The sequence below is a fragment of the Seriola aureovittata genome, chromosome 10 (assembly GCF_021018895.1).
Source record: "Seriola aureovittata isolate HTS-2021-v1 ecotype China chromosome 10, ASM2101889v1, whole genome shotgun sequence".
Lineage (NCBI taxonomy): Eukaryota > Metazoa > Chordata > Actinopteri > Carangiformes > Carangidae > Seriola > Seriola aureovittata.
Window position 1 is genome coordinate 23702865 of NC_079373.1, and position 23359 is coordinate 23726223.

Genomic DNA, 23359 nt, shown 5'->3' on the forward strand with positions numbered 1-23359 from the left:
CCAAAGGCAATACTGACATCATGTTGTTTGATAGAATCGTTCCAGTTTAATGGATGGCAGGACTTTTAATTTGTCTTTTCATGGCTTAGAAATGGTGGTTAATATCTGCTCAACTGAATCACAGGAGAAGCAAATAAAGACATTGTGGTTTACTCCCTCACTCACAGGGCACATACACATTGACACTGTGCACATAAGACACACATGCACCATCACTTTGACACACTAACACACGTTTGCACATCCCCTCCCTCCTCAGCCTGGGGTCATAGTGTCATTTTATGATAGTAGCCAATTCTAGCAGGGATCATTTAATTCTCCAACATGATTGATACCAGTGCAAGTTAAATGGGAGAAAAAAGGTCTGTTCTATTAAGAGATCAGTGGCTAGTGGAGACCTCCCACTTAAATAGTCATATTTTTCAGTAGGTGTGTGTTTGCGTGAATGGAGTGTGTGTGTCAGTCAGTCTCTTGGTTATGTTCAGGGGACAGAGACAGTTGCAGAGGACCATCCACAGGTCAAATTAAATAACCTAGATAATTTAAAAAGCATTGACAGTGCAATTTGTCCATTCAGTGTTATTGCTCTGACCCCTATTAGTGTCAATGGCCTGGTTCATTTTAACCTAGATGGCTTATCAAGGTGTTATCTTCTCACTGCGATGGAAGTGGTGTAAAACAAAGAAAGAAAAAACCCTAATGGTCATTTCAAAGCCATTAGGTTAGATTGTAGTGATTGAGAAACATTACGAGGCTTTAATGTGCCAGCCTATTATTTCAAATGAAATCACTTAGCAGTAAAAATTGCATATGAGGAAGTAATTATAAGCTTATAAGGAGAAAAGCAGGGTGTTACTGCTTATTAAACAGCCTATTCTATTAACCTTTTTCAACAAAGTGTTTTGATTAACAGGCAGAAGAAACCCAGTGGGACCTTGGCCTGTCCTGAAACAACCCGATGGATCTAGATGCAGACTCTGGGATACACAACCCCAACACCACTGTAAGTTACAACTGACATTAGAAGACGAAGCAAATAACATTCATCTCCTGACTGCTTTATTCATTTTAAGATTAAATTCAAAAAAGTTGATTATAAATAATTAAAAAATTTAATAAAAAATTAAATATTGTACTCATCTTAGTGTTGTTTTTAAATAAAATATATTTTCTTCATGCGTCGTGATATTTATGAAAAAAAAACTGTGGGACACCTGCAGTGTTTATTGCTATTTTATACATTGTTAAACTGCTTTTTGTTAAAATAAGGCGAGTCACTCTTTCTTTTAGTATGCAGGAAGACATTGGCACGCTCTCTATTTGTGCCACAGTCTCTGCATATAACCTTTTTTTTTTTTTTTTCATATCTTGCCAAATTGATGTGTGTCTTCTGGATTTGGTGAGTATTTGAATGACTAAATCATAAGCTTTCATTTTTCTTTTTCAGGTAGGAGGGCCTGGTTTGGAGCAGGAGCTGTCTCTGTCCAGCGCCGGCTGTCAGACAGAAAGTGGAGGCCCCCTCTTACTACAATTGTTGGAATTTAAAACTCATCTATTTGAGGCTGTGGAGGAGCTGCATATTCGGAAGGTACAGTAGCAGTTGCAACAGTTTCTTTCTGTGTGTGGCTATTTATATTACTGCAATATTAAAAAAAATAATTCTCTTTGCACAGTAGTCAAAGCTTCCGGTGTTTGTACATAATGTGTTAACAGGTGCTTTATTTATGCATGGTCTTTCCATGTCACAATCTAAAGCAGTGCTCCCCACCCCTTGTAGCTTTATTTGTCTAGCAAAAATATGTTTCTGCTTTCCCATCTTGTTAATCTTCTCGTACCCCCCTAAGATTTATTTTATGACCCCTTATCAGAGTTTGACTCCAGGTTGGGGTCCACCAGTCTAAAGAATTAAACGTACTGTAATTTACTCTCATTTGTTCATACGCTTACTTAAACTGAGCTATACAGGAGCTCTACAAGAGATGACAAAATGTGTGTCTTGTTTTCAGCATTGCTTACTTCCTGTGTTCCTCTGCGTCACATCGTTATTTACTGAGTAGAACTGAGAGACTAATGGCTCTCTGTTTGGCTGAAGAGCAGAATAATTTCATTGAAATGGTAGGGGAGTTGGTGGTGTCCTTAGAGGAAGCCAGCTGCCCCTTTTGGTTATCTGGACAAGAGCCAGCTGGGTCTCATGCACATTGCGTCAAGATGGGGGACACACAGGCCATTTGGCCCCTGACCAATAAATAGAAAGAAAATTTGTTTATAAAAGTAACAAAAATAAATGATGGTTTGTGCCCTCCAGCAAGTACTTTCAACCTGACAACACGCCCTGAGTGTGCTTAAAGGTTAGAGGAGCAAAAATGGGATGCTGGTCGTTTGTTCCCATTTAGTTTTTATTGTTATGGCCATGTTAACTGGGAACACAAACATGAGACGGTATATCAGTCTGATCCTCCTCAGGCGCTGCTGTTATCAAAGTAGCACTTTGTAGTTGTGCTGTTCACTGGGTGGAGAGGTTAAGAAGCAAGAGGATGTCATGATGGTGCCGGACATTCCTCAGCAGGTCAAATTCCAATGGCTTTTTCCTTTTTTCTTTTCTTTTTTTTTTAATACAGTACGGCCCACTGCTTTAGTCGGTGATAGTGTGAGATGTAAATGAAGCCAACTTTGTGACTTATTCCAATAACACATGATGGAAAACTTTAGGATACACTGTCTAACTTCTTCAAACTAAACTATCAAATACACATCACATTTTTATGCCCAGATACTTTGTTTTTTTGCTTTTTAATGCCCCATAAAGGGCATCCATTGAGAACAGCGATAAAAGAGTAAAGAGATGAAAAACCATGATAAATATATGGTGTAAACAGTCATGAATTTTCACACAATAAGTAAAAGCAAAATATAAATTAATGTTTCAGTGCCACAAAACTTCAGTTAATATGCAGTTGCCTACTTTTATTTATGTGGATTACCAAGCTTAATAAAGCTTTCTTTTGTTTTTTTTAAAGACACACACACACACACACACACACACACACACACACACACACATACACTCACTCACAAAATAATTATTCCTCAGTGGAAAAGTAACAGCTTTATCTCCTGTGCACTCCTCTTTTTTTTTTAAGTGCAGTGCCACGCTGGTAGCATAGTTTAATAGGAACTTATAAAATAAACTCAGTGAGTTAACCAGCTCCCACACACACATAAAAAAGTCCTGTGGATATAGAGAGCAATTGACTTTTACCTGCCTTCTCTGGGGGAAGAGGGAGGATAGGGATGGCTTTCCACAAATATCACCTCCCTTCTAATGTTCCTCTTTCTCTCGGTGCTTCTATGAAAGATACGGAGGAATGAACCAGGGAAACTTAGAAACTTAAAAAAAAGGAGAGAGTTATCTGCCCAGATAGTGGAAGCAGATAATGGATTTTCAGTCTGTACCATGCCTGCTAAGATCACACTGTACCAGGCATTGCCTCACCTACATTTACAGTGTTGTTATTTCAATGTGTCTCCACTTAGTCTGTAGGTAGGTTTGTTAAGTAAATGCTAAATTAGGTGTTTCCGTGGTGCAGGATGCAGAGACACGCTTTGAGGATCAGATCAGTAAACTGGTGTTGGAGAAACAGGAGCTGGAGTGGGAGAAGGTACGGCTGGGCCTTGCTGGCTTTACATCAGCATCTTTATTATCTATATTTTAGTCCTTTAGATAGGTGGACATCCAAAAAATTCCATAGGTAATCATATTCTTCAATATATTTCATGGTATATATATAACATTGTTTTTCCTGTATGACAGGAATCCCTACAACATCGCATTAAAACAGTTGAGAACCAGCACACAGAGTCCCTCACTAATGTTAAGAAGCAGGTACATTTTTATGGTTACATTTTCATATCTAAGCAAGATGTTTTACAGTGCATTAAAACCTTCTGAACAATTTATTTTCTGTTCTCAAGTTTCAGGCCAAAATCAGAAACATTGAGGAGGAGAAGGTATGAGGAGCTCTCGCATTCCCTCATCTCAGTTGCACAATCTCGGCCCTTGGATTCTGTTTTATAGTATTTATTGCCTCTTCTTTTTTTTTTTTGACACTCACAATAAGAATATAACATTTCAGGGGAAATACCAGGTCAGTGCTGAGTTAAAGGACAAGGAGAATAACAACTTAAAAGAAGAGCTGAGGTCACTGCAGGTACCTGGATGCACAACACTCACACCCTCTCTCCATGTAGTGCTGGCCCTCAAATGAACGACTGAATAATTTTAACTGGTATTTTACAACAGTAAAAAGTGTTAAAATGTCACCTCAGTGCTGTGTGACAAAGTTTAGCAGTGCGGGTAGTGACTGACCGACACTTGTTTTCCCCTCGGGGCTTACCGTAGCTCTGTGTGCGCGCTTCTGAGACCGTTCAGTACTACGAAGATGCTGATACCAGCTCTCATAGAGGCTCACTACCTTTGGCGCTCAACTGTAACTGCCAAACTGCATCCTGAATGCCGAAAAGAAACAGCTCGGGAGTAGACTCTGTGCCTGTTAGCCTGTTATCCTGTGGATATATGAGACATTTTCATAAGTGAATAATTGTTTTGCATTTTGATTTGAATACTTCTATTGTCTCCAAGTTATTTTCTATTTACATCTATTATATACATTTAAAGTTATCAGCTTCATGTAGACTACAGCTTAATATTTTGGGGGGAATAACGAAGCATATTGTTGAATACCAACATATCATGTTAGTGCGTTAGTGTGAACTGCTGTCTTTTGCCGTCGGACGTCTACAACACGAAATACAGGAAACCTCGAAACAGTCGATATACGGACCACTACATACCTGTAGCGCAAAAAAACACATCCCTATCTCTGTGTCTCTCTCACTCCCACACCAGTACTCCCACTCATCCCATCACCTCTCTCTCTCTCTCTCTTTCTTTCTCATTCCTCCTTTAAAATCAGAAAAAAAGATTTTTTTTTTTTTTTTGAAAATCATTAAACAGTTAAAAGTGATACGTAAATGATGACGGGTCATTATCAACCAGAGTCGAGGGTGTAGGGTGTTGATGCATAGACCTGACCCAGTCTGGCTCAAAGAGTGTTTGTCTTCAGGCTTGACAACACAGAGGTGATATACGGCCGTCCCCATGGTCCAGCGCACTTTAACAACCCAGCCGTGTTACAGAGACAATAGAGACTGTTTTTGATATTCTATCTGGGAGACGCTGACTGCGGTGTTTGGCTAAAGTGAGGCCCAGTTGTGTTCCTACACGGTCTGGTGGATTTATTTAATTTAACACATTTTCACATCGGTGGCAGTTGGGATTGAAGTGATTTAATTGCCGTACCTTGATGAACGGCTGAATTACAAATTTGAGCTCAATTGGAGCAGGGTGGTTCAATAAATACATAATTAAATCCAAATAATTAATCATTGCAATTCGTTTATGAATAACCAATCTGATGAATATACATATTAATATACTGTGTGTCATATGTTGGTATATTGATAATTAAGGCTATATTCTCAGAAGTTCATCATTTGATCCTTTGGCATGAAGTGTGTTTATCCTCTAAAATTAACAAGATGCTGCTAATTTGTTGTCTTTGTAAACAGGCTGGCAGGTGTAGACAGTGCTGTAGTAGTTTAAGCTGACCTCTTTAATATATTAAACAATAACCTCGACAGCCTCCGTCATTTCATATGATGACAGAATATTTTGTGTTGTTTTATTTGATTCATCATTAGAAGAGGTAATTAAATATTTCATGAGAATTAAACAAAATCAAAATTTGACAAAAGTCTGAAAAATAGTCTTAATTATTTTTCGCCCCCTAAACCATAAATCAACTTGCAGCCTCTTAAAATGTATCTGTTGTTCTCCCTGGGGCTCTGGACCCCCAGAACAAGAACCCCACTGATACCGGTTAATGAAGTGCTGGTCGTGTAATAAATTGTTCCCAAAAATCTGACAACCTCACGGGATGTAAAAGTTCTAGTACGCTTGGCGGCTAACCTCGAGACAAAATGTACAGTGATCATAAAGCTGTTAGAGAAGGTAGAAGAAAGTCTGTAAACTGCTATATGATGACGAACGCAGAGAGAACAGAAAATTAATCTCATCAAACAATTTTCGTTATCGATCAGACATTTCAGCTTCTCCGGAGTGAGGATTTCCTGATTTTTTTGTTGTTAATTTAGTTTTACGTCTGTGTTATTTAAATATCCTTTGGCTCGTTGAGACTGTCACGGACGTTGTGCACTGTTTAATAAACCAAATGATTAATCAATTAATCAAAAAAAAAAAAGACAGATTAATCAGTATTGAAGACAGCCATTCATTCATCAATACACAGGGAGCACATTATATCACATCTATTATTTACATTTATATATAATAAGTATTGTACAGAAATCATAAATATTACACAGATATTTACATTAGATTATACATATTTTATTGTTTCACCTTATAATACAATTATTTATAATTATTTGTATTCAGGATTTATAAAATCTGCCAAATCATAAATTACTGATAGTGACAGCGATATCTGTGTGATGTTGATCAATATAGCAAAGAGAACTGTAGATGTTAAAATTTTTCTTCTCGCCCATGTTGACTTGAAATCTGAGATTCAAGGTTCAAACTTCATTCTTGACCTCGAAAAACAGCAGTTGCCAAATCAGTGTCAGCTCAAGGTCAGTGTAGTGGATGTTCTCTGTATGTGCTGTAAGAGGCCTCCTGGGTTCCTGAGAAGAACAGTCAGTCAGCCGTGACTGTAACATCATCATCATCATGTTTTGGATCCTGAGGAAAAAAAACAAAACAAACTCTGGCTCAATTCACACAAGTAACCCACGCTGCTCCGCGTCTTATCTTTTCTTGATTTTCTTTTACTGCTGTTTTACAGTTGCTGAAGTACAACTTGGAGAACAAATCAAACGAGCTGGTAAGGAAGGATTTTCCACTTATACAAACTGTTGACAGAGGATTGGTGGGAGTGAGAAAAATTAAAACGGGAGGATGAGGGACTGGTGCTAAGGAGGGACGGGTTTGGAGGGAAGAGCTCATCAGGAGTAACAGAGGGAGTGTGTGACACTTTGAACTGCCAACACAGCAGAGAAAATATCTCTATTAAAATATTTTATAACTGAGCCGCGCTCGGTTTAACCTTCTTCACATAACAGTGGCTCAGCAGAGCGAGAGGGAGTCGAGGAGAGCCGGTATACTGGAGGGAGGGATGGGAGGGAGGGATGGAGGGAGAATGAGAGTGAAATGAGTGAGCGGGAAAACGAGAGAGAAGAATCTGCTCAGCTTGATACAGACAATCAAAACTATAATGACAGTTTTAAGAGCGATAAAGCGCTCTGAGGCGTGAGCTGAGTTGCTTCTTTCATCCCACTGACAAAGACAGACACTAGCTGTGTTAAACCATGATCCTCTGCATCGCTTCACAGCTGTTTTCCACTGTAGTAGTCCATGTCTGACAGAATGACCCTCTGCCTCTTGCCTCCTCTTGTTTTGTGCAAACTGAGCAACCCACATGGAGCTTTTGGCTAGAGCCAGCAGCTAACTAGCTTAGCTCGAGATAAAGACCTGTAGCAGGGGTAAACAGCTGTGTTTCTTCTCACTAATTTACATGCTGTGTTTTGTTGAAACAAAGTGTGACAACCAAAGCTATGTCTTGGCCACAAGAGGTGACTTCCTAAAGCCTTGTCGTCATTTTAGTAGGGGAATTTCATCGCGTTTGGAAAGAGCCAGGATATCTGTCTTTAGTCCTCATGCTGAGCTAAGCTAACCAGCTGCTGGTTGCAGCTTCATATCTAACAGAAGAGACATGAGGATCAATCTTCTCGGCAAACTTGTGGCAAGAAAGCGAATAATCGTATTCCCCAAAACGTCAAACTATTGCTATAAAGAAAGAAAACACAGTTAAGATGTTTTCACTGCTTATCCTAATTACTCCATTTATTAATTGATTGAGCATTTTTGGAGCTACGCATGCAATTCGGTAGTGATTTTGTACTGTACTTCCACACCTCTGAAAATGTCTTTCTTTGTTTTAACTATACCCTCCCCACAGGAACAGAAACTAGCCTTGCAGAGCAGGTCGAAGGACAGCCACTTGAACCAGCTGGGGGAGGTGGAGAAACGATTCAGTGCTCTGTCCAGGCAGTGCACCATGGTCAAGCAGGCCCATGAGAAGCTAGAGCAAAATGGTAATGAACTAATGTATGTATGTATATATGTATGTATGGATGATAGACACACAAAAAGGCAGATATATAGATGCACTTCCTGTATGTAATGGCTGCGTGTTCACAAACTTTCCTATGCTGCAAAGACACTGTTTGCTTCACGTCAAACACACCTGCACTGACAATGTTCCACGCAAGTCAGGGTACATACAGTACATGTGCTACTGAATGTTGCAGAGAGAGTGTGCACAGTGTTCGCTTCATTACATCTTACCAGAAGAGGCCCTGTTTTGCTCCTAGGACAGCCTGAATTATTTAGAGTATGAATGTAACAAGGTGCTGGAAACAGTTCACAGAGATCTCGGTCTGCGTGCACTCGAAACAGTAGTGTGAGTCAGCTTCGGCAGGATTTTCAACAGCACATTATTTTCCCGCAAATGTCCGGTTTCACTTCGTCCTGAAGATATTATTTTGTGGATCGAGATCTGGGTGTTCCTCCAGGATATTTTGATAAAAGAGTAAACTGTGACTGTGAATGGATCTCGCAGGTCGGCAACAAGAAAACATTCCCACAGCTTGGCCTCATTCACAGCATGCGGGACTGATCCACAGAAACATGATGGTTACAACAAACGAGAATCCTGCTGTTGTGACATTTTCCTGCTCTTCATCCATCCACTTCAGTAGTTGACCACAAGCCCGGTGTAGTTCAAACCCCACCCTGGCTGTCAGCTGACAAGAGAGGAGCCAGGTATAATTTCCTGCCGCCGTGGTCCAGGTGCTTCACGGTTCGATGAGCTGCGTGCGTATTATCATGTAGTTTTGGTCCTGAGTGGATGATGCGTCCTGCCCATCATAATGTTCAGTAATGAAGAAGGAAACTCTGCCTTCTACTTAAAAAGGGAGACAAACAATAACATTAGTACTGTATTGTTTGCTCTATGTTACTTCATTACCTTCCTATTCCAAATGTGAATATGAAATAGGTGCTGTTATTATCAGGTGGCCATTGCAAACTTAAACTGTCACAGCTACACTGACCATGTTTTCAAATCTCATTTCTATGACACCACAGTATGTCAGTTTGTATAAAGGGAGGATACAGTTGCACAGTTGTCTCATGCTGCTATGACTGGTGTTCATTTAAAAAAGATGTTATTGTTTCTTTATCTTGAGTTTGCGGTTTGTGTTACGGTCCACTTCCTGTCTGCCACTGATTAACAGCAACGTTAGACCACTGTAGTTCTGTCATAGCGTTATGTACGACAGTGCCTGACCCCTGTGTGATTCTTACAGTTGATGAAGCAATGAGAATCAATACGAAACTGTCTTCTGCGAATGAAAAACAAGAAGCAACCATTGTGTCACTGAAGAAGGTAAGTGGAAAACTGTCTACGTACTGGAGAAAAAGAAGTACTGTCACGTGAGTTCTGGCATCAACTTGGTACCAAAGTATCGCTCCTCCTGACATAATTGCAGCCATGTATCATGTGCAGTGATGCATCATAATTTTGTACTTTTAAAACGTTTGAACGTAATTTGATTTCCCAGGAGTTGGAGGAAGTGAGTAACAAGCTGATCAAAGGCAAGATGACCTCAGTCAGACATGACAAGACCTACAGTCACACCGGCAAAGAGCAGCATGTACAGAGGCTGCACCAGAAACTGAACATGGTAAATGACAAAATCAGCAGATAATATGTCTAACATCATGTATTTTATATTCTGGCCATCAAAACTAGTTGTTACTTATCTCCATCACATTGGCAGAAACACGGTAACTCATTATTTTCCTGCATTTCTTTCACGTTTAGGAAACTGACATGAACATGAAACTGAGGGAGGAGATTGTAGCTGTGAGAGCAGAAAAGCAGGTAAAGAAACATAGAAAATAGGAATGAGGATGTTTTGCTTTCTTAAATAATACAGAAAAATGTGTCTTTGCACTGGAAGAAAAAGTGTATTTTCACTTTTTAATGATTGCATAGTGTAAAATAAGCTAAAACCAAGCCCGGGCCAGACATGTAACCGTAACATAGTATGGCTTCATCGTGGATAACTACATTATATTGTGAGTTTGTATGTGTGTGTTAATTTAGGAAGTAATGAGGTCTCTGCAGCATACCCAGCAGCTGTTGTTGAGCCAGACACAGACGGTAAACAGAGTAGAACTGGAGCTGCAGACACAAAAAGAGCAGTACCAGGTCAGAGTTTCTCATCCTCCCCCGTGTCTTTATTTGTCATTTGAATTGAGATTTATGAACTGAATCTGAACTGAAAACACATTTTATAAAACACAACAAACAAACTTGAAAAATCAACAAAAAAAAACAAAAAACTGAAAACACAATTTCAGAAACTTTAAAAAAAAAAAACCCAAAAAAACACATAAACAACTTGGAAAACAAAACAAAACCACAACAGCATTAACAACGTAATAAACACAACATTTCAGAAAACTGAAACAAAAAACAGAAAACAACAGCTCAACACTATATGTTGTGTCTTGTTTTCACGTTTTGTGAAATATAGTGTTTTCTATTTTCTTGTGTTTTGTTCAGTGTTGTGTTTTGCACCTGTGGAATTAGTGGAACTAAACTGTTGCTCATAAAGTTGGAATAAAATATTTTTTACCTCCTTCCATGAAATGATTGTGACAATGTGATTTATTCTAGACAGATAAAGTGTTTATCTTCTCATAACTTTAGTAGTCAATCTCTTCCAAACATATCGCAATGAAAATGAAACCACAATTAAACCACAATTAAACTGAAAACGAAATTATTCCAACTTTATGGGCAACAGTTTATTTACACCCACATTTTCCCAGTTTTTGTAGAGATTTGAGCAGCTCATGTCCAGGGAATAACCTTAAATGGTGCAAAGATAAGAGATAAGCTTTTTAACTTTCTTAGGTGTTCATATCCAACAGTGTTTATTTTTTAAACTGATGTATTAAAAATGTATTGATTGATAGGAAATGTGATGTGTATATATATATATATATATATATATATATATGTCCCTGCACCACCTACAGTACTGGTCCCGCACAGATCAGGAATTTTTCAGGCTCCATTTAAATGATTATGGAGTGAATTTACACAAGGACAGAAATAAATGACGACCATCGATTCTTCTCATAAATGTGATGAATGTCATGTTGTTTATCATAACATGTACATTAGTGAATATGTACATTAGTGAATATGGTCCCCTCTGCAACCGAATGATAGTTAGTGTGTTTATTCTCCATTTATGGCTTTACAGTTTATTGTTCTCTTTTCTTCCCTCTGTACCCCCTTCTCCTTTTTAATCCACCCATTCATTCATTAAATTATTAAAATCAGGATTAAAATGTCACAAGCCAACTGATTTGTATTAGCAAGAAGCCCTCTCTCTCCATTCCCTGTTTAAGACCTTCTGTTCACGTTAAATAAACACATAAAAATTTAGTATTGCATTAAAAATCCTATGGGTGATTAATTTTACTGCAGGCCCTTAAGCAGGAACACGAAGTGATGCGAGACAAAAGCAAGGCAATGGAAGACAAGGTGGTCCAACTGATGGAGAGCTACGCCGCTTCCAAGACCGGCTGGGACAAAGAGGTAGAAGAAAAACTAGTTGTGAGACGAGGCGGTGTAATAGTGTCATTTTTTATTTACCAAAAGCATCAGTCAGCTCAAATTGTAATGTCAAAAAAGAAAAGAAAAAAGTGATTCATTGCTGTTTGTCATACTGAAACATCTTGTCTTTAATGTGTGTCTTTGTGTGTTTGTGTTAAACAGAGGAAAACGTTTCTGGATTGTATCAAGAGTGAGCAGCGGGACCTTCGAGCAGCGAGGGAAGCTTATGACGAGCTTCAGCAGAAACACACCGAACTGTCCTCATTGGCCAAAGCGCAGGCACAGCACATATCTGAATTAGAGGTACACACACAAACGTACATGTGTCATCGCAGTTACGTTTGAACTTTTACTAGCCAGCATTTTCTAAAAGGCTAAAATGAAGCAATGGTGGTTCCTTAATTTTGACATACTGGACCTTGATTTAATTGTTTAATATGAAGATAAATATAATGTAAATAGGCCAGAGAATTGAATTATAATGTATGCTATTATACTATATAGCCTAAATGAGGCCTTTGGAAAGCTAACTGGGTAATTAAGACACAATTAAGGCTAAATAATGATAAAACAACTTAATTACAAACAATCTCAGTAAGTAAAGGCTGCATGACAACAGTAAGGGAACATGACAACAACTTACATTCTTTAGTATATACTTTGTCTATAGTACAGACCAACTCGTAGCCTAATCCCTGTGAGTAAAGGGCGCCACAGTGTTGAGGCTTCATGCAAACACAGTTAGGAAATAAACTGAGCTATTTCTGTTTGCTTGTTTTTTTTGTTTTGTTTTTTCACCAAAGATTTCTCTCGTTCCACGGTGGGAATAAACGGGTGAATTAGGCTGCAGCTAAAACTGAGGTGCAAAGGTGAAATAACAGCACTGGTTGATACTAAGCATGTGACGTTTTTCTTTTTTTTTTTCTACACAGATGAGAAACAGAGGTCAGAGCTTCAGTGTTTCTACCCAGATCTTCCCTCTTAATGAACCCATCTCTAGCTCTGAGCTGCCTGGCTTTGGCAGTCTGCAGCACTTGGCCTTGGCTCAGCCCAGAAACCCAGACTGTCTTGAGGACGCAGGAGCTGTGACTAATCTAGATGCCACTGGAGCAACTGGAGGTCAGCCAGCTAAATATAAACACACAGTAGAGAAACATATTTTGCTATTTGTCCTATTACGAGATTTCGGCATTTCACCAATGTTCTGTAATTTCACAAGCAGATGAAAAACATTCAATTTTCTGAAACATGTAGATTGTGTTTTCTTTCAGGACAAGAAGATCTAAACCACCATCAACGATCTTCTTTCAGCCCCTGCATTCAGTCTGGAGAAACAGGAAATGACGCCAGCTCTAAGACTAGAGAGAGTGATCCTGGTGTAGTTTCAGATTTAATTAATACTACGTCCTCTGTGTCTGATAATGATCTCATGATTAGCAAAGGTAGCGGTGAGAGTGGCACTACATCTGTATCAAGACCTGACCACGTGTCTATCAACGGATCTGTAGGTTCACTGAGCGAAGAAAAAAATGACGGAGGGAAGAGAGGAATGAGGGAGAGACAACATGGAGGGAAGGACGATGGGGGACAAGAAAAGAACAACACAAAAGAAGAGGAAAGAAATACAGATCGGCAGTGGGATAGAGAAGAGGTCCAAGGAGAAGATGTGAAGGAGGAAGGAAGTGCTGGAGAAAAAAGAGGAACGCTCACGGCCCAAACAACGGATAGCCAGGGGTCAGCAGAGGAAGCAGGGGACACCAGAAACCCTGAAACAGAAAAAAGAGGTGGGACAGATGGAGCAGAGAGAGGAGAGACAGCAGGACACACATCAGAAACCCCAGAAGCGCAGATACTGACCCAGACGACTATCGAGAAGAGCAACGCGCGGCGGGTCGTTGACTTCACGGACACTGAGTCACCGCCGGCTGTCTGTGAGCCGTCAGGCTGCTCACAGAGTCTCACTCAGAAAGTCCCTGAGAAGGATCCCGACTCCCGCCATGCGGACAAAGGATGTGGGATTGGGAGAGAAGGACAGGTGCTCCTCACCCTCAGTTCTGATGATAGTGTCCATCACGGGCCTGATCCCATCAGTGAAGTGCAAAACCTGTGTCATGATCAGGTCCAAACTCAAGATGCTGAGCCACTTAGCCACCAGGTGTTTGAGAAAACCGCAGAGGAGAAGCCAACGGACGAATCGGCTGTGGTACCATTACCTGCTCAAACAAATGGTATCGTCAGTGTCCAGGAGTTAGAGACGACACAAACACAAGCATCTGATAATCTCTCTGACTTTGCCAGTGACATGAAGCAAACCGTTGAAATGTGTGATAAACATGTGAAGGAAGAATGTGTTGAAGTATCTCAAAGTCAGGACATGTCGGAGCAAGACAACGGACACCTCAAGTGTCTGGTACCTGATGATGATGATGATGATGATGATGATGATGGTTCTAGTACATGTAAGAAGAGCCAAGGTCAGTCGAATCTGGACACCGAAGAAAACTATGAAAGCGAGACTGTCCAGGGAAAATCGAACTTGAAGGATGTCCGTGCTGATACCGTGACGGACACTGTGGACCCTGAATCGGAGGTGGAGTCCGGCAGCTGTCGGGACCGTATGAAAAATGACAAAATAGAAGACGAAAGAGCTGCAGAGACCCATAAAAGTGAAAGTTATTTGAAGCCGTCCGTCCGCCAAACTGGACCCAGGTCGTCGTTCGGTTGTGTCTCGGTCCTGCATCAGTTTGTTCAGGTATATAAATCACAGAAGTATTACCATTTCAAGGCCATCAGGAGGTTCTTGTAGGATCATAAATGTATAAAACCGAGGTAAACTCGTTGCTTTGTTTACTGGGCAACTGCAGCCTTTTCTTCAGCTGTTGATCATGTGTTGTTAGTAATAGAAATATTGGCCAAAATAAAATAAAATCCAGGTAGTTTAGTTAGTAAACTGAGATGTTAAAACACGAATCAAACTTACTTCTGGTTGTATAATCTGTGTTTTTTTTTTTCAGTGGTAATTTTGTCTCTTCAAAACATTTTCAGGGATCTGAACAAAATACAAGATGGTCTGGTGGAAGCGTCAGACATCCTCTCAACACAGCGGCCATGTTCGCCAAAAGCAAGCACAGCAGAGGTGATGGTTGTGTCTATATGATCCGTTCAGTAAAAAAAAGTATTATGCAATTATGGAACATTGTAGTACTGCTCCGCTGCTCCTCTGGGAGCCTCTTATATAGTGAACTCATTGTACATCTGTATTTCATACCATCGCCAATCATCATTCATTCTTACCTTCTTGCTGTTCTTGCCATCTCACCTCATTCCTCTCAGTCCCCTCGGTGATTACCGGGGCGTCGGATCTGTTGAATGCCTCCAGTGTCTGTGGGAACGCAGCTTCCTCGACGAGACACCGGCAGGGAGAGTGGAAAGCTTTGGGGGAGACCTGCAGAGAGACAACGGCAGCGGCAGACACGGTTTGTTTATATCTGTGGCAGACTCACAAACTGACGCTCAAACTTTTATAACGCCACACACACACACACCAAACAACAACACGTACATGAAACAGAGGCTACTTTAAAACCGATCCCGATGTGACGGGCAGCAGAGGTAGAGCACCACTGATGATTTACTCTCTCACACACATCACGCAATGTATTAATGATTCCTAACTGTGTGATCTCAACTTAGAGCTATGTGGGAAATTTAATCACAGCCGTTGGGGGTCACTTCCGCGTATCATCACAGCGAAAACCGCGACACTGCTCTGTGCTACAACTCGACGTTGTACAGCAGGAAACGGCCACGGTGTGATGTTCACACAGAAACATATGACCCGCCTCAGAGGAAGTTAGAATGAAAATATTTTCTTTATCAGATAAATCGGTTTGAGGTCTCTTTTTTTTTTTTGTTCCACAGATTCTGACCTTTTTGTAAAAATGTGTCTGAGTGGACCCCGGGGGAAATTTGTGCTAAAGCTTTACAAATGTGTTTTCTATATCAAACTGACATGTCCTCGTAAAGAACGAGACGTTACGCTGCTTTTTCAACATTTTTGTGATCCAAAAAGCACAGAACGTAAGAGCAAGCTAATATTAGCTCAGGCCAACACATTCAACACAACGTGCAGAATATCTGAGAAGTATAACACTTCGACAAATGTTGAAGTCAGGTGTTGAGTGAGAGGATGAAGCTGATGTATGTTGAACTCATAGATGTCTCGTAGACAGCCAGACAGACAAAGAATGAATGACCTGTGGAAGGAAATCTAGCTAATGATGCTTGGGTACCTCTCCTCTCTCACTTACTCAGTCTTTATCCATCTCCTCACTCTCTCGCTTCCTCTCTCACTTCATCATCTGTCGCTCACTCACTTTCTCCTTTCTATTGCTAGTTCTCTCGTTTTCATCCTGTGTTTCACTGTTTCTCTCTCACACGCTCTCATTCTCTCCTTTGTCACCATCACCACAAACTGTCACTCTGTGTTTTATAAGATCCAGGTGCTGGCAATTGAGGGAGATAGAGTGCAACATGCATTGAGTATGAGGAAAAAAACTGGTCTGATAGTTTAACAAACTGTAGTGAAGGCCAAAGCCTTCATTTTCTGCAGACTCTGAACATTGGGAATGTCACACAGAGTTCAGCCTGGGCCTGGCTACTTTCTCTTGGCTGGATACTGTTACATATCATTGCCACTGGTTATTGTCTGCCCTGCATTTGTTTATTGCTTCATGTCATTTTTATTAGGAATTTTCAGTTTCCTCAGGAGGCACTGAGTATTGAGAAAGAATGAAATTGCTTTTGGAAATACTTTTTTCTTCACAGGCTAAATATAAAGCAAACACTTCTGTTTCACAGTAGATGTTTGAGATCTACTACTTATTTCCATGTAGGAGAGCGGAGCATCTCTGTCGATCAGTTCTTTTCCAGCGTCTACCTCCTCCGGCTCAGTCCGCGAACTGTCATGGCAGGTCACTCCAGGGTAAGTCCCGTTTATTCTTACTTGTACATGAAGGGTAAACCCCTGTCTGTGAACCAGTAGATGTTCTTACCTTAAAGTCACCGTTTGCACCAAAATGGAAGCTGTGTGGTTTTTTTTTTACACACACTCAAACAGACTGAAACAGACTGAGCTGGGGCGACAGGTTCATGCTGAATACACCAGAGTTCAGTAGCTAAAGAGCCTCATGTATTGTCAGCTTGCACTACAGTGCAAACTACTTGAAGCCAAAATCCCGGACTTCACACATTTCCAGGAAGACGTTATTCGAAATGATGTTCAAACTACAAAGGTTGCAGATCGTTGGCATTGTGATGTTGTGTCACATCATGATATATACACTTTTATTTGACTTGCTGAATTAAAATGTCATTGAACAGCCAGGTAACGCCCTTGGTAATTCATGATTCACTAAAGTGATTAAAGTAAACAATAAATTAACAGGATAATAGAGAATTTGCAAGATTTAAGTATTTCACAACCAAAAACGAAGCCAGCTGCAGCAAATTTCAGTCTTAACTCCTTATTTCAACATGATAGGAAGGTGATTTCATGTGAGTATGTTCTTCCTGCAGGTGTAGCAGCGCTCCTCCCTCAGCTGCACACGGGGAACCCTGCTGCTCTCAGGAGAGGGAAGATCAGCAGTCATCATTCAGAGCTCAGATCTCCAAAATTGAACAGTTCCTCAACACAGAGAGACTCCGTCTGCCCAAAAGACGAAGGACTGACGATTAAAACCACCAAACTTATCGCTGTATTTAAGGATATCGCCGTGTCTACAGTTATGGGCCGTTCACACATCCAGATCCTAGAAGGTGGGGGACAGTGACAGCCGCTAGTCATTCTGAATGAGACCCGGCTTCGCAGCTCTGAGATTGACAGATTGAAAAAGTTTAGATGTTCTGTCACTTTAACTATGTGGGTGGATTCCTCGTTCCTTTCAACTGTAGGGTTGGATCTTACTTTACAGATTATATGTTTTATTTGCGAAGTTATTTGCCAGTCGCCTGTTGACATTACTGTGACAAATTAATGCTTTTTATTCAAGTGGACGGATACTGTGTTTATTTGTTGTTGCTGTGTATTTGTAGGTAAGCAGGAGATGTTAATATGTCCGTCTATGTTGCTTTATTTATAAGATTTGACTTTTAACTTCTGGTTCTATGTTTAAAAAGCAGTGTTGACATGTTTGCATTATCACACTGTATATCTGAAAATAAAACATTTGGCTCACATTCAGCTTTGCTTTTAATTTGACAGCTTTAATGAAGTTGTCAGTTACATCAGTTGTCGGTTTAGTTTTCCAAATAATCAATATAAAAGACGCTAGACAGAGTTGTGTTATCAAGTAGTAGTACATTTGGTTTTAACCCCAACACGTCCCTCCCTTCACTGAGCAACAGCATAGCTTGACACATAAATACCTGCAAATCACCGTCTGTCCTTTAAAGTCGAGGACAAATTTATTGAAACAACAAAACCGCCTTGTCTTACATTCGGTTTATTGGAACCGTATTCGCAGCATGTCATGCATTTCACAGTAAAAAGCCAAATAAATAAGCAGCCGAGGCCAGACGCTGTTGCCAGTTAAATAGGCACGTAACAGTTAACATGCTAATTAACATTAATTAGCTTCATGGCCAATCAGGGTTGCATGTCTCAGAGGAGCTCTAATTGTGAGGCACCTTTGGTCGACACCGTGTTGTTTGTGTCGCCGCCGCTGTTGTTGTTGGGCCAATTACAACTTGGGACACAACTGGTCAGAGTCCGTTAACACCTATTAACATAAAAGAGATAACAATTAGCGCAAACCCCTTTTAACCCTAATTAAGAAAAACTAAATTAGCGAACATACCATCCAATTAACAGATTCTAACAAGCTTCTCGTTAACTTTATGTTCCCTGTGAGGACGATGGAGGAAAGAACATATGGCCCCATGTGAGCATGAAGCAGCCACTCCACTCCTCGTTAGTTTGACTGCTACATTTGTACAGTAGCACGTATCTGATGGTCTTTAATTAATAATTGATTAGCAGGTTGGATGAATGAATGGGATGACAGTAGACTCAGACTCCTTGTGAGCAGGACAGTTATCCTGCAAACTGATCTGTTATAAGAACAATCAGATGTTTCACTGGAACCTCAGTGGGCGGAGATAAAAACCACAGCTTTTCAGCCTTCAAAAAATAAGAAAATTCAGACTTAACTTTTTCTAAAATATGAACAAACATTGAAATCCTTTTGTTTTAAAAGTCACAAAGTAAGCTGGTTAGCTAATTCTTGTCTGATAGGCTCTGTGTCAAGACTTTATAGGGTCTAAGAACGCAGGGAGGCAAACAGCAGGGCCATCCGGACTTCTTTAGTGTTAACTTGATTGTGTGAAAGACGTTTTGCCCCTTAGTCCTGTTCACTGGGACCTGCAGCACCGGAAGTTCTGATTTGTATTCAGACGGATGAATTTCACGACACCGCTGTGAAGGACAGAGTCACCTTGGTGGCCAATACGCAGGAACAGCTGTTGCCTTTTGTGTGCGCTGGTTCACCATCCAGATGTGGTGGTTGTCGTTTGCTTTGTTCCCACCTGAACTGTGGCATAGGGTGTGCTGTGTATGTATAACTTTACCGGAGGGCAGAGCTGTCATATGCATGAGTATGAAAGTCAGTTGTAAATGATGAAGAAAGAACAAACTTATTTCACCATTTTTCTTTATTTTTTTATTCAGGTTAGCATTTCAATATTCAAAATCAATATTTTACCCATTTATTCATTTGGTAAATTCCCAAAACCCTGATGTAGGACGCGGATAGGGAAGTTTCTGTCTTGTAATTCCGCTCACGTACAAAAATTAACAGCGCACATATTTTGATTGTGGCACGAGGTCCAAGCTTGGCCCATCTTACTACACTTACTGATAATGAATACGCCTGAATGTTAATGCGCTCATAAAGAAATCTGGAGCGTTTGAGTGGCTGTGCCCACCACTGCTGACCCTTATCCTTACTGGGAGGACGGGAGGGGAGGGGAGGAGAGGTGTGGGAGGGGGTGGAATATAAAGGAGTTAATTTTAATACACTCGCGTATGCAAACACATACACGTTTGGTTTCTCTCTCACTTACAGTTTCTGTCTTTTTCCTCTCTCGCTCACACACACACACACACACACACACACACACACACACACACACACGCACACTCTGGGTTATGAAGTGCTGCCTTTTTGAAACAGTCAATTACCCTCTGGCTAGGGAGGAAACCTGCTGTTAATTACTGCTCAGTGTTTTATATGGAGAGTAAATAAAGAGACCGCTGACATTCACATTCCATCAATGTGTCCCCCAGCACACGGTGTATTGGTCGTGTGTGTTATCTGATGTTAAAATAACCCCCTCGGAGGTTGGCACCATGGGAAAAAAAACACTGTAGACGAGACGTATATATAAATACAAATTATGATTCTGTATCACCGGCCGTATCGGTTGCTGTAATCCTACGAAACAATAGGATAGGCTGACTTTTATTGGTGCTCAATATACAGTAAATATATGTTTTTGTTTCACTCTATTCCACTCAAGTGTCAACAGACTAACAATGCACTGATAACACCTACTTAGCAGCCATGAAGACACTATACGGAGCAGTACATCTACACACACACACACACACACACACACCACAACTACAGTTAGCCCCGGCTCAAATCCAGGGACCTTGATACAGTAAAAGAGCAGTCACAAGTTTGAATTCAGTCCTGATTTACTGCCCCTTTTTATTGAAATTCTGTACATGAGAAAGGAGGAGAGCAATATATTTGCCAATCATCCAGCTAAATGGGTCTCACCACTAAACATTGTTGAATATCCCAGGGTTATGGGGCCGTGTTTTGTCATATTATACCTCTTTGCCTCAAAAGCCATCACAGTAAATCTGACCGGGAAGTCGTATTAAACGACGCAGTGGACGTCTGCTGAGATGGAGGCTGAGTGCAATCCTGGCACTCTGAGTGTACTCTGCAGTCTTAAACTGAAGAAGTGCAGCTGCTCCTTTGGCCCCGTAAAAACTCTTAAATGAGCAGATTATTATGGAGAGAGCAGATTCTGCTCCTCTTCACTCACCTTGTGCTGTATAGCTCGGAGCTTTTCTGTGTCGTTCTCTTTCGATTTAACGTGAAATTTAAGTCGTGAGTTCCTGTTTTGATGAGGACAGTCATAACCAATCATATCTTAGCAACTGTAATCAGACACAACCTGCTAATGTTAGCGTAACTAGTTTACTACCATCACCTCCAAAGCCGAGGAGTGTGTCATTACATCATTTTGTGGGATTACAGATCCATCCGTTGTGTGGATGCTAAGATGATACAACATCGTGGTTTAGGGTAAATGTTAGCAGCTATGTCCTGTTGCAGCAACGTCAGCCAAACTTGTTAACTGAGACAGCGTTACATTTCCCAAACCCAGTTGTTGAAAATATGCTCATAAAGCTTAAACCTTAAACCTGTGTTGCTGTCCAAGTATGTTTTTCTATAGTAAGAACCAGAACAGAGCTTTGTTAGAACGAATTAACATTTTAACTGCATTTTTATTTTCAGTTTATAATACTATACTATACATAGATGCAGATTTTTTTCATTCATGTATGTAGACATCGCATGACTATGATTATCATGGCAAAATGTTGTCCCGGAGACGGAGGCAAAGAGGTGGTTTTGAGTAGTTTGGCAGGTGTTTATATGTCCGTCTCTCTGTCTGTGGACAGATTTACTCACAACCGTGCGAGATACACTCACAAAACTTCACAGGTGTGTAGTTGAGATCAAACTGAAGGCCGAGTTCGAAGATGGGTGTAGTCCAACTTAAGACCACTGAGTAGTCGGGTAATAATGCAACTTTCCCTCTCTCTTTATTTCACCAAGCACTGAGTTTAAATTACATGGACTACTTGCCCTAAACATTTTCCTCCCAAACCAAATCTGTGAAAGTCTCTCATCAGCTGTTGGATCAGTATTAGTTTGTACGCATAGTAAATCAGTTAACTACCTCTTCAATGGTTGAACACGTCGGTAGAATTAAAAAGAAAACAGACATCTAAAATAAAACCTCTGTGTTTACTGTTTTTCTTTTTCACGTGGCATTTCTTCTTCTCAGGTTTGAAATATAGTTATGCCGTTTGTCTTCTGTGGTTTTCTATCTGTGCACATTTTACTGTGGTGAAACCTCACGACGCTGATAAATAACAGGCTTCACCTTTCCTTAGCGGGGCTTAGCATGACTGACTGCACTCCTAGTCTCTCTGAGAGTGTGTCCTCAGCTGTGAATCACTTGTGTTCGGCGCACATCTGCGCACACACTCCTCTCGTCTTTCACCCACGTGGAAAGAGCAGAGCGGAGAAGATAATCTCTGAAACGTCGCCCTGCTGTCAAAGGTCAGCAGAGTTGAAAGGTCGCCCCGTGCATCATTTATAGGCTCTTAAATAAGCCCAGACCTTATGCTCCAGCCAGCTCTCCCTTTTTAAGCAGTTATCAGATTTTACAAGTTATGAATTATCTTCCCAATGTCCTGCACGTCTGCGTATTGAGAGATCAGAGAACCAGTGCAAGAAAAAGAGAGAATTGTGGGAAGAAATAGAGATGTAGGAGGGAGAAAAAGAAAACAAATACAGCAAAAAAAACAAAAATAGGAGATAAAGGCCAGTGGTTGTTGAAGTGGGGTCCAGTCCTGTCTGTCTTCTGCTCTGTAGTATTTTGCCATAAATAAAATAATTTCCCTTCAGCTTTAAGACATTAATGCAAGTATCATAAACAAAGCAGTTCCTATGTTAACTAAGATACAGTGGTCACAGTGAATGGATGATGGATGTGATCTTCCAGTTTTCAATATTATTTAACCGCAGTTGTCAACATCTGTGTGACAGACTCTGGATCTTTGCTTGTTGGACAGATTAACATAGAACAACATTAAAAAATGCAACGGCAATCTCATTGAAGCAACAGCACTAGATAGAAAATAGAAATTTTAACTGAAAATGAAATTGCTAATTAATAATCGGATATAAATGCCTGTTAAAAGACATTTTCCTTCATGGTGCAAATCGTATGCATGTCATTGTCCCACATATCGGAAAACATGCTGTTGACTAGTTGAAAGTAAGTTGTGTTTTGGGTGTTACTGCAGCACTGACACTCTGGCTCATGTCTTCAAAGGTCAGATGTCAATCGGCTGAAAGCCATTCATTTTTAGCACCTGCACACTGTTACGCTTACTCACTTGTACTCCGTTTATACTGACTGCATTTTAGTCTTCAGAGATTTGTTGGGTAAAATTCATGAGTTGATGATGAATGACTTGTTACTGCAGGTCCTCCAAATTATACAACAACAACACACTGTTTGTCTGTGTCCTTTAGAACAGCACAAAGAAGCATTTTCTGTTCTGAAGCCACAATCAACATCTGTCCCTGTCTTCAAAACTGTTATAAAATCTCTCTTAAATCAGTCTGATGATTTTAAAGTTTTGC

The 23359-nt window shown here is 40.4% G+C and overlaps 1 protein-coding gene across 6 annotated transcripts in view; it reads left to right on the forward strand.

The window, feature by feature from the left end:
• LOC130176411 (nucleoprotein TPR-like) overlaps positions 1-23359 on the forward strand; it is a 43806-nt gene that overhangs the window by 1480 nt on the left and 18967 nt on the right. For 2 of the 6 annotated variants that reach the window (XR_008828861.1, XM_056387493.1), the window contains exons 3-20: positions 914-1003; positions 1448-1588; positions 3588-3659; positions 3812-3883; positions 3973-4008; positions 4119-4208; positions 6927-6965; positions 8100-8235; positions 9511-9590; positions 9766-9888; positions 10029-10088; positions 10314-10418; positions 11712-11822; positions 12003-12143; positions 12773-12959; positions 13112-14592; positions 14886-14976; positions 15174-15316. Coding sequence is in view for 5 of the 6 variants with exons in the window: in XM_056387493.1 (XP_056243468.1) it covers positions 959-1003; positions 1448-1588; positions 3588-3659; positions 3812-3883; positions 3973-4008; positions 4119-4208; positions 6927-6965; positions 8100-8235; positions 9511-9590; positions 9766-9888; positions 10029-10088; positions 10314-10418; positions 11712-11822; positions 12003-12143; positions 12773-12959; positions 13112-14592; positions 14886-14976; positions 15174-15316 (3153 nt within the window). In the remaining variant the exon portion in view is untranslated. Of the gene's footprint in view, positions 1-913; positions 1004-1447; positions 1589-3587; positions 3660-3811; positions 3884-3972; positions 4009-4118; positions 4209-6926; positions 6966-8099; positions 8236-9510; positions 9591-9765; positions 9889-10028; positions 10089-10313; positions 10419-11711; positions 11823-12002; positions 12144-12772; positions 12960-13111; positions 14593-14885; positions 14977-15173; positions 15317-16735; positions 16825-17417; positions 18078-23359 lie in introns of those variants that run through there. The other 4 variants (XM_056387492.1, XM_056387490.1, XM_056387491.1 and 1 more) reach the window with 4 other exon arrangements.